The sequence below is a fragment of the Pseudophryne corroboree genome, chromosome 2 (genome assembly GCF_028390025.1).
Source record: "Pseudophryne corroboree isolate aPseCor3 chromosome 2, aPseCor3.hap2, whole genome shotgun sequence".
NCBI classification, from domain to species: domain Eukaryota; kingdom Metazoa; phylum Chordata; class Amphibia; order Anura; family Myobatrachidae; genus Pseudophryne; species Pseudophryne corroboree.
The window spans coordinates 918,219,825-918,236,612 of NC_086445.1; the positions used below are offsets into that span (position 1 = coordinate 918,219,825).

General features: G+C 44.4%; 1 protein-coding gene across 1 annotated transcript in view; it reads right to left on the minus strand.

The window, feature by feature from the left end:
* SARM1 (sterile alpha and TIR motif containing 1) overlaps positions 1–16,788 on the minus strand; it is a 73,922-nt gene that overhangs the window by 18,605 nt on the left and 38,529 nt on the right. Inside the window, exons 3-5 of the mRNA XM_063956137.1 lie at positions 8,137–8,755; positions 3,324–3,536; positions 3,153–3,244 (exon numbers count right to left, since the gene is read on the minus strand). Coding sequence (XP_063812207.1) covers positions 3,153–3,244; positions 3,324–3,536; positions 8,137–8,755 — 924 coding nt within the window. The remainder of the gene's footprint in view (positions 1–3,152; positions 3,245–3,323; positions 3,537–8,136; positions 8,756–16,788) is intronic.

Here is a 16,788-nt window from a genome sequence, read left to right on the forward strand (position 1 = left end):
AGCTCACTTCCACCCCACCATGTGTTTTTCCTGTAATGTTAACCTCCACTGATTGCACACCTTTCCATTGTGCCCTACATGCAGGGTACATACTACGACATAAGCATCAGTTTTCCCATATATGAACTTGGCCCTTGTATGGCTCACCTCCCACAGTGTAACCTTCAAAGTGCGCCCAACATGGCTGCCCCATATGGTACACTTGTGGATGGGATGAAAAATACATGGACCTTGTGGTTTTGTTGGAACCCTACTCTAAACTGTAGGACTCTGAAATCACCCCCATTTTGTGTCATCTCTTCTAGGGGTAGACTATTCCCCCCTGGGTAATCCTACGCTGAGCGCCCAAGATGGCTGCCGCACTTGGTACCTGTGAGGGTGGTATACACAACCCTTGGAAGTTATTACCCAAAATGCCTACACCAATCCTGCATTATGCTTTCTGTGTGCTTAAGGTTTTCTTTTATGTCTGTGTGGCTTATCTATTGCTGTATTACTTAAATCCTCTGTATCATGTGTATTGTTTTTGATGTCTGTAAAGCGCCTTGAGTCCTGTTGGAGAAAGAGCGCTATATAAATAAAATTATTATTATTATTATTATTATTATTATATCTCATTGTGGTATGCAATTATTCCAAACAGTAGCGGATCTTGCCACGGGCAAGCAGGACTTTTGCCCGGGGCGCCGCCTTCCAGAGGGCGCCGCACCATGGCAAGATCCGCCACTGCTGTGCCCTCCGCTGCCCGCTGTGTCCCCCGTCTGTGCCTCCTGTGAAGGGAACTAGACGCGTAGCGTCTAGTTTCCCTTCGTGGAGAGTACCTTTGCTGAGCGGTGCGCGATGACGTCATCGCGCACCGCACAGCAAAGGTCCTCTCCACGAAGGGAACTAGAGGCTACGCATCTAGTTTCCCTTCGTGGAAAGTACCTTTTGCTGTGCGGTGCGCGATGACATCATCGCGCACCGCTCAGCATTTAAGCGGCGCTACTAATGTACAGGGGGCGTAACTGACCACGCCCCCTGTATTAAGCCACGCCCCATTTCCTGCCCGGGGCGCAGAGCGGGCTTGAACCGGCCCTGATTCCAAAATACGGAAAAATCCCATATCCAAAATACCTCTGGTCCCAAGCATTTTGGATAAGGGATACTCAACCTGTATTTCCCTTTTAAGGTTTATGAACATTTAGGGGTCTATTTACTAAGCCTTGGAGAGAGATAAAGTACCAGCCAACAAGCTCCGGTCATTTTTCAAACACAACCTGTGACATGGCAGTTATGAGCCGATTGGCTGGTACTTTATCTCTCGCCAAGGCTTAGTGAATAAACCCCACTGGGGTATATTTACTAAACTGCAGGATTTTACAGGTGGAGATATTACCCATAGCAATCAATCAGATTCTACTTAACGTTTATCTAGCACCTTCTAGAAGATAAAAGCTACAGTCTAATTGGCTGTAAATGACACATCTCCACTTCTAAAATCCCGCACTTTAGTAAATATAGCCCTTAGTCTGAAGAAAGTATGGGGGTCATTCCGAGTTGTTCACTAGCTGCTTTCGGTCGCAGCGCGGCGATTAGGTGAAAAAGCGGCATTTCTGCACATGCGTATGGTGCGCAGTGCGCACACACGTCGTACTTTCACACAAAACTATGCAGTTTCACACAAGGTCTAGCGACGCTTTTCAATCGCACTGCTGATTGGTGAGTGATTGACAGGAAGTGGGTGTTTCTGGGCGGAAACTGACCGTTTTCGGGGAGTGTGTGGAAAAACGCAGGCGTGACAGATAAAAACGCAGGAGTGGCTGGGGAAATGGGGGAGTGGCTGGCAGAACGCAGGGCGTGTTTGTGACATCAAACCAGGAACTAAACAGTCTGAAGTGATCGCTAGCTAGGAGTAAGTCTCGAGCTACTCTGAAACTGCACAATCTTTTTTTGTAGCAATTCTGCGATCCTTTCGGTCGCATTTCTGCTAAGCTAAGATACACTCCCAGAGGGCGGCGGCTTAGCGTTTGCACTGCTGCTAAAAGTAGCGAGCGATCAACTCGGAATGAGGGCCAATGTGCGGATGTGAGCAGTGAGAGATTGCAGAAGTGCTCATACAAAAAATAGTTATTTTCATTTCTTAATGACAAACCCCCTAACACTTTTCAATTAATAAAAATTTTGGGAGAAGTATTCCAAAGTATGTTTCAGCCCACTCGCATAACTGTATTATTTACTGCACCAGATTATAACAGAACAGAATTCCCCTGTCCAACATATTTATGGGCAAATGTACTAAATGTACTAAGCACTGGAGAGTGACAATCAGCTCCTAACAGTCACGTTACAGGCTGTGTTTGAAAAAATGACAGGAGCTGGTTGGCTGGTACTTTTTCTCTCTTCACTTTATCACTATCTAAGGCTTAGGGGTAAATTTACTAAGGTGGGAGATTTTTAGAACTGGTGATGTTGCCCATTTATCTAGCTGCTTCTAGCAGATAATAGAGATAATCTGATTGGTTGCTATAGGCAACATCACCAGTTCTAAAAATCTCCCACCTTAGTAAATTTACCCCTTAGTACCTCTGCCCCACAGTACCTCTAAATGGGCGGGATGTACTAACCAATGGCGGTACATCCCGCCACACATCTCATTCATACTAATTGCATATGTACTAACATATGTGATTAGTATCACAAAGGACAGCTCTTTCGATAAGAGCTGTCCTTTGCAAACATCGCCGGTCACTCGACTCCGGGTTTTGGCTACGGGATGTGCCGGCCGCAGGGGATGCTGGGAGGAATCCGATTGGATATCTCTCCGAGCACAATGCGGAAAGAAGCCCATAGGCTTCTATAGGGCAATGCCAGCAAAAGCTGGCGTTACTCTCTGCAATGAAGCCCGGCTTAGTACATATAGGAAATGCGTCCAAAGCCCGAAAACTGACTTTTGTCCGCTTTTTCCCTTTAGTACATCCTGCCCAATATATGTTAAAGTTGCCTTTTTTTGGATCAACTTGTGTGTGTGTTTAGTGGTCTCAAGCTATCTCTCTCTCTTAAATTGTACTTTAAGTTGTTTTATAGATTGCATGGCGGGCTTTGGTCCCATAATTAATTGTACCTCTACAGGCAACATTTGGCACTATAGACTGAGTGGAGCAGACACTGACCTCTTACGGGTGATGCTGGAAGTCATACCCAAATCTTCTTTCAGATCTGATTCTATCAGCCTCAGTAGCAGGTCACCATCAATCTGATGCTCCTGTTGTAACCATCACAGTGTTACGTGAAGCAATTGCATCAGAGAGCACAGACATCTATGTGACACTTTCACAGCTTACCAAAAATATATCGGAATATTTATTAAATCCAATCTGCTGCAGCCAGTTTTGTACTTCCAGCGGCTTCCAGTTAGGCACAGAACGTGCAATGCGGGACGGAACCTCTTCTCCCATCATCTGGAGGGCTTTTTTGGCCAGGGAGGAAACGGTACAATCTGCAGAGTAACACACAATTCGTCTCAGGCTTTGTGTGGCTCCAATTTCATTGAACACCTAAAAGTTAGGAAAAGACACAAAAAGATAGGAAAAGATCAAAGACAACATTCATTTGTTTCATGTGTTATTAAGGGTATCCGGTCTATAGAGCTACACTAAAAAGGTCTACAGTCAATAGCTCCACAGGGTCAAAAGGTCAACATGTAAAAGGTTCAAAAGGACGACAGGGTCAACGGACGACATGACAATGGTCGACGCTTATTTTTATTATTTTTTCAGCTTTTTCATACTTTACCATCCACGTGGGCTACGATTGGGAATAGTAACTTGCCCAAAGCATGGTGAGCGAACGCAGTACAGTGATGGGGCTTTTTTGTGGCAGAAAAGTACCAAAACACACCAAAAATAAAAATATTATGTCTACCTTTTTTGTGTCTACCATTTCCATGTCGACCTTTTGACCCTATCGACCTAATGCATGTCGACCATTAGTGGTCGGCCTATTGACTGTAGACCTTTTTATTGTAGATCTCTATTCTATGCTAGTCATCATCTAATTAGCATCATGTGTGCATTTTACAGGTATAAAGTGTGGCAGTAAGTGAGCGTTAAGAACTCTAGTGAGTTTCTATCTCGTTCCAAGTGCACAGGTGACACCATTCCTACTTGTATCTAAGCGGTCTTCAGTAGCTGTTACATGGCTGGTGTGACGGGTACACTTTAAGTACCAGCTGGTTAGGATAGGAGCATGTTGTTGACAGTGCTTTCCAATGTGGGATAGGGAATACTCACCAGAATAGTAAATAGTAAGCCTGGCTAACACCATACACATTTCCTATATTGTTGATAGTGCTTCCCAGTGTGGGAAAGGGACACTCACCAGAAGTGTAAATAGTAGTTAGTAAGCCTGGCTAACACTAAATCCCAATCACTCCATGGTTCATACAACCTTAATTCTTCCAAGACCAATCCAGAGCTACATTTACTGATAGGTAAATGAAGTCTTGTACAGAATAGGCAATAGTATCAGTGCATTTTAACCCCCTTGATTATCCTAAGACAAAAATTTCCCACAGCTGAATTTTTCCATTACCACCAAATTCACCAATATATTCCTTTGTTTACAAATGTGCCAAAAGGGGGAAAATATAGCCACAATGACAGCTATTACAAGAGTTTACATTAAACCTTCATAAAAGAAAGTTACATGAATCTCATCTACACCGTGATAACCACCTCTTTGTTGATATTCGGGGTGGCCTTGAGCTAAGGCTGGAGTCCGTAGTTTGGCCAAAGATTTCAGAGCAAACGTCTAACTCCTGACTCCTGAGAATAACCCCTTTGCTGGAGAGGGTCTGAACCTGGGGTTTATCTGATTCACATGTTGTAGATTTCCAGAAAGTGTGGCATTTTGGGCTTGGACTTGCTGTATGTATAGTCATCCTCCCTAAATCTCCATAGTAAGCCTTAAAGCCTTTCTCAACCAGTCTATACTTCATGTGCCCAAAACCACTTGTACCTTGCTTTTTTTTATCATTTTTGTTTACCTTTATAGCTTTCTAGGTTGCAATCTAAATCACTTCCTCAGTCACTGGCATTGGCTTGATAAAATTAACTATATGTGTATATTAATCAATGGAAAATTTAGAGAGCCCTGACCATGGGATATATCACCTTCTCTGGCATCTATTCTTACTTTGTAGTGCCTGTTAGGGGCATGCAGGTGCAGGTACATCTTGCCCTGTTATAGTGTTCTATCCTTAAACCTTTTTCTTTCTTTCTTTTCCCTCTGAAGTGGTTTTTGTTTATTTTGACAGTGCTTTTAGTATTCTGTGATGCTTTTGTTCTCTCTCTTCCCTATCTTATTGCTTTTCCTTCCTACCTTTCAGCATGTTTCATTAACTTTCTGTATCTTTTATTTTATGTTTTAGTGATTTCTATTTTTATTTTACCTCTGCTGTAATACTAAGTATAATGCATACTATTAGAAACCATCGCCTTTATCCCTTTTTGTACAGTTGTGCTCATAAGTTTACATACCCTAGCAGAATTTGTGATTTTCTGGCTATTTGTCAGAGAATATGAATGATAACTCACAAACTTTTCTTTCACTCATGGTTAGTGGTTGGGTGAAGCCATTTATTGTCAAACAACTGTGTTTACTCTTTTTAAATCATAATGACAACAGAAACTACCCAAATGACCCTGATCAAAAGTTTACATACCCTGGATATTTTGGCCTGATAACATGCACACAAGTTGACACAAACAGGTTTGAATGGCTACTAAAAGTAACCATCCTCACCTGTGATCTGTTTGCTTGTAATCAGTGTGTGTGTATAAAAGGTCAGTGAGTTTCTGGATTTCTGAAAGACCCTTGCATCTTACATCCAGTGCTGCACTGAAGTGTCTGGATTCTGAGTCATGGGGAACGCAAAAGAATTGTCAAAGGATCTGCGGGAAAAGATAATTGAACTGTATAAAACAGAAAAGGGATATAAAAAGATATCCAAGCAATTGAGAATGCCAATCAGCAGTGTTCAAACTCTAATTAAAAAGTGGAAAATGAGGGATTCTGTGGAAACCAAATCACGGTCAGGTAGACCAACAAAAATTTCAGCCACAACTGCCAGGAAAATTGTTCGGGATGCAAAGAAAAATCCACAAATAACTTCAGCTGAAATACAGGACTCTCTGAAAAAAAGTGGTGTGGTTGTTTCAAGATGTGCACAATAAGGAGGCATTTGAAGAAAAATGGGCTGCATGGTCGAGTCGCCAGAAGAAAGCCATTACTACACAAATGCCACAAAGCATCCCGCTTACAATACTCCAAACAGCACAGAGACCAGCCTCAAAACTTCTGGAACAAAGTCATTTGGAGTGATGAGACCAAAATTGAACTTTTTGGCCACAACCATAAACGTTACATTTGGAGAGGAGTCAACAAGGCCTATGATGAAAGGTACACCATTCTTACTGTGAAACACGGAGGTGGATCGCTGATGTTTTGGGGATGTGTGAGCTACAAAGGCAGTGGAAACTTGGTCAAAATTGATGGCAAGATGAATGCAGCATGTTATCAGAAAATACTGAAGGAAAATTTACACTCATCCGCCCGGAAGCTGCGCATAGGACGTACTTGGACGTTTCAACATGACAATGATCCAAAACACAAGGCCAAGTCGACCTGTCATTGGCTACAGCAGAATAAAGTGAAGGTTCTGGAGTGGCCATCTCAGTCTCCTGACCTCAATATCATTGAGCCACTCTGGGGAGATCTCAAACGTGCAGTTCATGCAAGACAGCCCAAGAATTTACAGGAACTGGAGGCTTTTTACCAAGAAGAATGGGCAGCTTTATCATCTGAGAAAATAAAGAGCCTCATCCACAACTACCACAAAAGACTTCAAGCTGTCATTGATGTTAAAGGGGGAAATACACAGTATTAAGAACTGGGGTATGTAAACTTTTGATCAGGGTCATTTGGGTAGTTTCTGTTGTCATTATGATTTAAAAAGAGTAAACACAGTTGTTTGATAATAAATGGCTTCACCCAACCACTAAGTTCAATTTTGGTCTCATCATTCCAAATGACTTTGTTCCAGAAGTTTTGAGGCTTGTCTCTGTGCTGTTTGGAGTATTGTAAGCGGGATGCTTTGTGGCATTTGTGTAGTAATGGCTTTCTTCTGGCGACTCGACCATGCAGCCCATTTTTCTTCAAATGCCTCCTTACTGTGCATCTTGAACCAACCACAACACTTTTTTTCAGAGAGTCCTGTATTTCAGCTGAAGTTATTTGTGGATTTTTCTTTGCATCCCGAACAATTTTCCTGGCAGTTGTGGCTGAAATTTTTGTTGGTCTACCTAACCGTGATTTGGTTTCCACAGAATCCCTCATTTTCCACTTCTTAATTAGAGTTTGAACACTGCTGATTGGCATTCTCAATTGCTTGGGTATCTTTTTATATCCCTTTCCTGTTTTATACAGTTCAATTACCTTTTCCCACAGATCCTTTGACAATTCTTTTGCTTTTCCCATGACTCAGAATCCAGACATGTCAGTGCAGCACTGGATGTAAGGTGCAAGGGTCTTTCAGGAGTCCAGAAACTCACTGACCTTTTATACACACACACTGATTACAAGCAAACAGATCACAGGGGAGGATGGTTACCTTTAGTAGCCATTCAAACCCGTTTGTGTCAACTTGTGTGCATGTTATCAGGCCAAAATCTCCAGGGTATGTAAACTTTTGATCAGGGTCATTTGGGTAGTTTCTGTTGTCATTATGATTTAAAAAGAGTAAACACAGTTGTTTGACAATAAATGGCTTCACCCAACCACTAACCATGAGTGAAAGAAAAGTTTGTGAGATATCTTTCATATTCTCTGACAAATGGCCAGAAAATCACAAATTCTGCTAGGGTATGCAAACTTATGAGCACAACTGTATCTGTATCAAATATATACCTACATATTTCTTATTTTTAAAATCCCCCAAATCCTATAAAACCTATAACATTGCAGCTAAATAGTCAATAAGACAGGTGGAGTAAGTGAATCGGGAATAAGCTGACTGCCATGGATGGGGCGGGTAAGGCATTTAATTTTTCTGGTGAAAGTTGGTATATAAAGATGGACAAGGTAAGTATGATTCACCTTTGTGTTCTTGTGTTCGGATTTTATAGCCGCCTCCACACACAAGTAGAAGGCAGCGATGCATTGGGCTTCTAACCTGGAGCTGTCCAACAGTGGCACAAGACGTTGTAGGTCACCGGCTGTCCTTCCCTGTGTGTTGTCACTGTTGTCCAGAAGTGAGCGGGCATATTCTTGAGGGTCCAAGGTAGAGATAAAGGGTTCAACTAATGCCAGCGTACCCGACCTCTCAACCTCTTTCTCGATTTCCTTGTTTGTTGCTAGTACGGTGATTGCAAGACAAGCATTAAAACGAATCTGCTCATCCTCTTTGGAAAAAACTAAAGGGAACAACCACTCAGCTGTTCTCTTTTCAATCATCAGACGCTGGTTGGAAGGTCCACCGTACATTGCGCAGTTTGCCAGGGCCAGAGCGCAGTGTCGCAGAACCACTGGGTCTGTCCAGCGACACCAGAACAGAATGGAGTCCAGTCCTCCGTCACATATCAGCTGTCTGCAGGTTTCTTCCGAGTGTTTGAACATGTGCTCAAGAATGCCTGAGAGGGTAGGTGCTAGTTTTGGATCATCTCTTTCTTTCGCAATGTTTAGGATGACTCCCAGGCCAACACGAGCAATGCGATCTCTGTGAATAGAGTTACACAACAATTATAGTATGAGAACATGACAGGTACTGTACAGAGGTTTTAATGGGCCAATGTATGGATATAATGAAATGTAGTTATGTTATTTACAATAAGCTCTGGGAAACATGATGTGCAACTGCCACGGTAAATAAATCACGCCATGTTTTTTTTTGCAGGGGTTTTGTGCATCTTTTTAAACCCAAAACATAGATAACATTCATCTCAGGCTAATTGTTACTGTTTGCCTGTTTGATGTGGGTGCCTAAACACATTGGCAGTTTTGGTTTGCAGACTCAATGGGGTAAATTTACTAAGGTGGGAGTTTTTTTTAGAACTGGTGATGTTGCTTATGACAACCAATCAGATTCTACTTAACATTTATCTAGCTGCTACCAGAAGATAATAGATATAATCTGATTGGTTGCTATGGGCAACATCACCAGTTCAAAATATTTCCCACCTTGGTAAATTTACCCCAATTGGTCCATATCTGACTGTGTCTCACTTTTATATATATATATATTTGTCCAGGGTCCACCGAAGCTATTGCAACATGCTCAGCAACTGCGTACACCGGTGCAACCGCTATGCAGATCCGAGGAACATGGACACCCACGGTCGTGCAGAATTTCTGCAGGAGTAGCGATGCTGGCGCTATGTTTTATGCTTACGAGATCGTAGTCACATCCGAGACACGACCCGAAAATGGTAATGACGCGCATGTGTTTTTGCAGACACTCCCTTTTACCTCCCCCAAACGGCCTCTTCCTATCAATCACTGTGCGACTTATTCCTCACTATGAGCAGCATCACAAAGGTACCCTCATGCGTGCGCACTGCGGTCATGCTGCATGCGGTCTGGCGATAATCACTCAGTTGCAAGTATAAGCATGCAGGAAAAATGATAATGATAATAATAATAATAATAATAATAATGTAGAAACAACACTAACATCAGGACTGCGGAGTTGGTATGTAAAACCTTTGACTCCTACTCCTCTGAGTACTGACAGACTGTGACACCTTTATAATCGCAAATGTATATTAATGTATATTAATTATTAATAATAACACATTTACTGTAGTAAAATGGTAGAACAAGGCATACTCATTACCAGCAAGTAAATCATCAGGCTACTTAGATTGATTGAACATAAAATACATTTATTTTCTTAAAATGTCTGAACAAAAAACTTAAAATATGCAACAAATTAAATAAAAAAAGAGTTTAACAGGAACATAAGTTGTATCTTAAAAGTAAACACTGATAGTGTATAAAATGAAGACTAACAGAACATAATAATACACAGTCTGTCCTCTGCTTACAATCTATTTATAATAACATTACCAAATGCTTTCCTGTCTATATTTTCCTCTTGTTTTCAACAGAACAACCATTGCTGCATTTGGGCAGTACGGATGGTGTAATGGTTAGCATTACTGCCTCACAGCACTGGGGTCATGGGTTCAATACCAACCATGACCCTAACTGTGTGGAGTTTGTATATTCTCCCTGTGCTTGCATGGGTTTTCCCTGGGGGCTCTGATTTCCTCCCACAATCCAAAAATATACTGGTAGGTTAATTGGATCCCAACAAAAAATTAACCCTAGTGTGAATGTGTGTGTACATGTGGTAGGGAATATAGATTGTAAGCTCTACTGGGGCAGGGACTGATGTGAATGGACAATTATTCTCTGTAAAGCGCTGCGGAATATGTGTGCACTATATAAATATCTGGAAATAAATAAATAATAATAATTGCTCTGCTGTTTCTTGGTTTAGTTTTACTTTCAGTGTCAAGAACACTTCATGGGATTTTTCTTCCTGCAAGATAAAGATTGGGCTCCTGTGCTCAGAGTGAGACATATAATATGTTAATGGGGTTATCCAATTACTCCAGCAGAAATTCCGTCTGGGGCTACCCTATTAGTCCTGATGCGGCAGTTTCCCCTATCCCCCCCACCCCCACACCCCCATCAAACCCCCCACCACCCGCTGCTTCGCATAACCAGCGATAAGCGGCTGCCGGAGCCACGATAACACATGGGTGATGCTATGTGTTTTTGCACGATCGCAGGTCTGTTTTCAGCCGATGAAAATGTACCCTATTTGGATTACACGATAGTGACCATTGGTCATTAATTGCGATATCCGTCCGCTTCCGCCAGCCGAAAATGGATCGGATCTAATTGGATACCCCTATAAGTATTTCATTTTTAGCTAGAGTTGGATTCTAGACTATAGGCTACTGTGGATTTTTCCCCCACTAATGGCCGCACACGTGCAGTATGCAGTCTAGAGCCAAACCATCTTTGAGAGAGATTATTGCTAAATTTGTGTGAACATTTTTATTTTCACATCATGAATTTAGGTGGAAAATATTTATCACATCCACATAAAAAATACAGATCATGACAAACATGAGGAACTTTACAGGACTGCAGCCCCCCATGTAAAATCCACCAACCCAATAGGTGTCAATGAAGCCTGATGCAGTCCGTGACTGCACTGGCTTCCCTGTGACTGGCAGTGACTTCCTATTGGAAGTCATACCTGTCAGTCACAGACTGCCAGTCCGGGCTGTGATAGGCAGGGAGCTGGTTTCCTGTAGGACGCTACTTCCTGTCTTTGGCGCAGTCCAATCCGATCTGGCTTCTATGGGTTGCAGCCAATCCGGCTTCTATGGGCTGCAGCAGATGCAGTCCATAGAAGCCGGAGTTTGTTCAGTCACACCACTCCGCCTGCGCTGGTCCTGGCACCTGCCAGATCCATTGCGCAGGTGCCGGGACTCCTCTCCGTGAGCATAGGGGTAGCGGAAGCCTCCCTACTTAAAATAAGTAGGAGCCGCCACTGCATACCTACTATCTGTCCTGATTCCCGCAGGACAGTCCCGCTATTCGGACACTGTCCCGCTGCCCCACCCAATGTCCCACTGCCCACAAAATGACGATAGCGGGGGTCATGCAGTGAGGCCACGCCCCCTCCACCTGAGACCACACCCCCTCCACTATAATGCACATCACCTTTTATAGCTTCAAAAGTTGGAAAGGTATAACTTTAGGACTGCTTTCCCTTATTTTACAATGAGTTTAGAGGGCCGATTTATCACTTAATATTTATCAATCAATATTTGCGGGGTAAATGGGTGTTTTTAGGGGGTACTCACAAATATTAAGTCTCCCCGGCATTTATATTCAGAGGACTGCAGAAGATATCGGAGATACATGCTGCCATCCCCAGTTTTTTGTTTATCTCAAAAGCAGTGGGGCTGCTTTTTTACCAAATTCACCAAGCTCAGGAATGTGATGCATCCCGGAGCTGGGCCCTGGTAGCTAACGCCATCTCCAGTTGTAGCTAATGGGCTACTTAAAAAAAAAAAAACTACTGGAGAGGGATTCGTAGGGTCCCTACCGGCAACTAACCACTAGCGCATGTGTGGTCAGTATACAATACGAGAAGTAGTGTTGTTCAGCTGATTAATATTAACTTATAAAATATGGGAGAAAATAAACATATCCAGGGACAAATCTTCAAACCGAAAAGCTGCCCTTAGGACTGAAGAACAGGTATGGTATTACTGCGCCATGTAATGCCTAAACAACCACTGTAAATGAAAATGCATGAATCTCCCCATGGCACTGACACACAGCATTCTCAGGGCTGTATTAGACCACACTGCTGAAAGTATCACCATTGAAAGAACAGAAGAATAAGTAAGCCCTGTAAATAGTGGATCTCTTGTAGCTTGGATGTATTTTGGAAAAACTACTTCATGGGCGGTGAAAAGGAAGTGAGCCTATCTGTCTGGGAGCTCAGTACGCACTGTACCTCTGAACATGATGCATACTGAGAAGCAATAACAAATCAATACTGCAGGTTGTGCCATAATAAACGGTGTTTGCACACCCTGAGCTATGTTTACATACCCTTTAAACCAAGTACGGCACACAGCTGGGCATTGTACTACTCTAGTACAAATATGGCGGTCTCCATTTATCATACAGGAGTATCAGGTAATCCTCATTTATGAGAACTTTAAATGATTAACACCATACTTGCCTACCTGACCCTCTCCATGAGGGAGAAAATGCTCTGTTCCTGGACTTTCCTGGTAATGTATGATTGCCATCACCTGTGGTAAGCTAGTTAATTGATAAGAAAGGTGTTTCACCACAAGTGATGGAAAACATACATCATACCTCCCACCTTTTAATTTCTCTAAAGAGGGACACACGCGCGGCTTCGCCGCTCGCTCCCGGAAAAGGGGTGTGACCTAATAAAAGGGGCGTGGCTTTGTGGGAGGACCCGTGATCGCGAGCCATGCCCCAGTTTTTGTAACTGAGGGGGCATGCCCAGCACTCTGTGAGCCGCTGGCATGCCCCCTCTCCCTCTGACTCCAGTGAATAGACGCTGTGCGCATGCGCACAGCGTCTATCCACTGTTGCTCTGCTAAGCAGGGCAGCGAGAGACAGAGCCTCCTAACTGCCACCCCTCCCCCACCGCAGTACACTGCGGCCCGCGGGTGGGACAGCGGGACAGTCCCCAAAAAACGGGACTGTCCCGCGAAAATCGGGACAGTTGGGAGGTATGCATACATTACCAGGAAAGTCCAGGAACAGAGCATTTTCTTCCTCATGGAGAGGGTCAGGTAGGCAAGTATGATCAACACACTCCAAAAAATAGTGACTGGTGCATGTTTATTGAGTATATAGCAATCTGAAAAACTGCAAAAAGGAGCACACCTCTCACCTGAAATGTCACAATCAGATATAATAAGATTTTAAACCTATCGGTAAATCTTTTTCTCGTAGTCCGTAGAGGATGCTGGGGACTCCGTAAGGACCATGGGGATAGACGGGCTCCGCAGGAGACATGGGCACTTTAAGAAAGACTTTAGGTATGGGTGTGCACTGGCTCCTCCCTTTATGCCCCTCCTCCAGACCTCAGTTAGAGAAACTGTACCCAGAGGAGACGGACAGTACGAGGAAAGGATTTTTGTTAAACCAAGGACAAGAGTCACACCATTCACACCGTATAACTTGTGATAAACTAACCAGTTAACAGTATGAAAAAACAACATAGCATCAGTCGGAGACCGATGAAACCTAGATAAGGCCGAAATCTGAACCTTAATGGAGCCTAATTTTAGGCCCAAATTCACTCCAGTCTGTAGGAAGTGAAGGAAACGGCCCAGATGGAATTCTTCCGTAGGAGCATTCCTGGCCTCACACCAAGAAACATATTTTTGCCATATACGGTGATAATGTTTAGCTGTCACAGCCTTCCTAGCCTTTATCAGAGTAGGAATGACCTCATCCGGAATGCCCTTTTCCGCTAGGATCCGGCGTTCAACCGCCATGCCGTCAAACGCAGCCGCGGTAAGTCTTGGAACAGACAGGGCCCCTGTTGCAACAGGTCCTGTCTTAGAGGAAGAGGCCACGGATCTTCTGTGAGCATCTCCTGCAGATCCGGATACCAGGCCCTTCGTGGCCAATCTGGAACAATGAGAATTGTCTGTACTCCTCTTTTTCTTATTATTCTCAACACCTTTGGGATGAGAGGAAGAGGAGGAAACACATAGACCGACTGGAATACCCACGGTGTCACTAGGGCGTCCACAGCTACCGCCTGAGGGTCTCTTGACCTGGCGCAATACCTCTGCAGCTTTTTGTTGAGGCGGGACGCCATCATGTCTATCTGGGGCAGTCCCCACTGACTTGCAATCTGTGCGAAGACTTCCTGATGAAGTCCCCACTCTCCTGGATGCAGGTCATGTCTGCTGAGGAAGTCTGCTTCCCAGTTGTCCACTCCTGGAATTAACACTGCTGACAATGCGCTTACATGATTTTCCGCCCAGCGAATAATCCTGGTGGCTTCCGCCATTGCCACTCTGCTCCTTGTGCCGCCCTGGCGGTTTACATGAGCCACTGCGGTGATGTTGTCTGACTGGATCAGAACTGGTAAGTCGCGAAGCAAGGTCTCCGCTTGACGAAGGGCGTTGTATATGGCCCTCAGCTCCAGGACGTTGATGTGAAGACAAGTTTCTTGACTTGACCAAAGACCCTGGAAGTTTCTTCCTTGTGTGACTGCTCCCCAACCTCGGAGGCTCGCGTCCGTGGTCACCAGAACCCAGTCCTGAATGCCGAACCTGCGGCCCTCTAGAAGGTGAGCACTCTGCAGCCACCACAGGAGACATACCCTGGCCCTGGGGGACAGTGTGATCAACCGATGAATCTGTAGATGTGACCTGGACCACTTGTCCAGTAGGTGCCATTGGAAGGTCCTCGCATGGAACCTGCCGAATGGAATGGCCTCGTAAGATGCCACCGTCTTTCCCAGGACTCGAGTGCAGTGATGCACTGACACCTGTTTTGGTTTCAATAGGTTCCTGACCAGAGTCATGAGTTCTTGAGCCTTTTCCGTTGGAAGATAAACCCTTTTCTGGTCCGTATCCAGAATCATGCCCAAGAAGGTCAGACGAGTCGTAGGAACCAGCTGCGACTTCGGGATATTGAGAATCCAGCCGTGTTGCTGTAACACTCTCAGTGAAAGTGACACGCTGCTCAGCAACTGCTCCCTTGATCTCGCTTTTATGAGGAGATCGTCCAAGTACGGGATAATTGTGACCCCCTGCTTGCGCAGGAGCACCATCATTTCCGCCATTACCTTGGTGAAAATCCTCGGGGCCGTGGAAAGCCCACACGGCAACGTCTAAAATTGGTAATGACAATCCTGTACCGCAAATCTCAGGTACGCCTGATGAGGTGGATATATTGGAACATGAAGGTATGCATCCTTTATGTCTAGGGATACCATAAAATCCCCCCCTTCCAGGCTGGCGATGACCGCACTGAGTGATTCCATCTTGAACTTGAACCTTTTCAAGTATAGGTTCAGGGATTTTAAATTTAAAATGGGTCTGACCGAACCGTCCGGTTTTGGGACTACAAACAGGGTTGAGTAATATCCCCTCCCTTGTTGCAGTAGGGGAACCTTGACCACCACCTGTTGAAGATACAATTTGTGAATTGCATTTAACACTAACTCCCTTTCTGAGGGAGAAGCCGGCAGGGCCGATTTGAAAAACCGGCGAGGAGGCACCTCTTTGAATTCCAGCTTGTAACCCTGAGAAACAATTTCTACTGCCCAGGGATCCACCTGTGAGTGAACCCACATGTGGCTGAAAAGTCGAGGGCGGACTCCCGTAGCGGTGGATTTTGTAGAGGCCGGGGAGGACTTCTGTTCCTGGGAACTAGCTGTGTTGTGCAGCTTCTTTCCTCTGCCCTTACCTCTGGCAAGAAAGGACGCACCTCGTACTTTCTTGTTTCTCTGTGACCGAAAGGACTGCATCTGATAATGTGGCGCTCTCTTAGGCAGTGAGGGAATATAAGGCAAAAAATTGGATTTACCAGCTGTACCTGTGGAGACCAGGTCTGAGAGACCTTCTCCAAACAATTCCTCATCCTTGTAAGGTAAAACCTCCATATGCCTTTTTGAGTCGGTATCACCTGTCCATTGCCGGGTCCATAGGACTCGTCTAGCAGAAATCGACATAGCGTTGATTCTAGAACCCAATAGACCATTGTCTTTTTGAGCATCCCTCATATATAAGACAGCATCTTTTATATGTCCTAGGGTCAATAAGATGGTATCCTTATCCAGGGTTTCAATTTCCGCTGATAAGGTATCCGTCCATGCTGCTACAGCGCTACACACCCAGGCCGACGCAATAGCCGGTCTGAGTAAGGTACCCGAATGCGTGTAAATGGACTTCAAGGTAACCTCCTGCTTGCGATCAGCAGGATCCCTGAGGGTAGCCGTATCCTGGGATGGCAGCGCTACCTTCTTGGATAAGCGTGTCAACGCTTTGTCCACCCTAGGGGAGGATTCCTACCGTATCCTGTCCTTTGGCGGGAAAGGATACGCCATAAGAATCCTTTTGGGAATCTGCAGTTTTTTGTCTGGAGATTCCCAAGCTTTTTCACATAACTGGTTCAGCTCATGTGAGGGAGGAAAGGTTACTTCAGGTT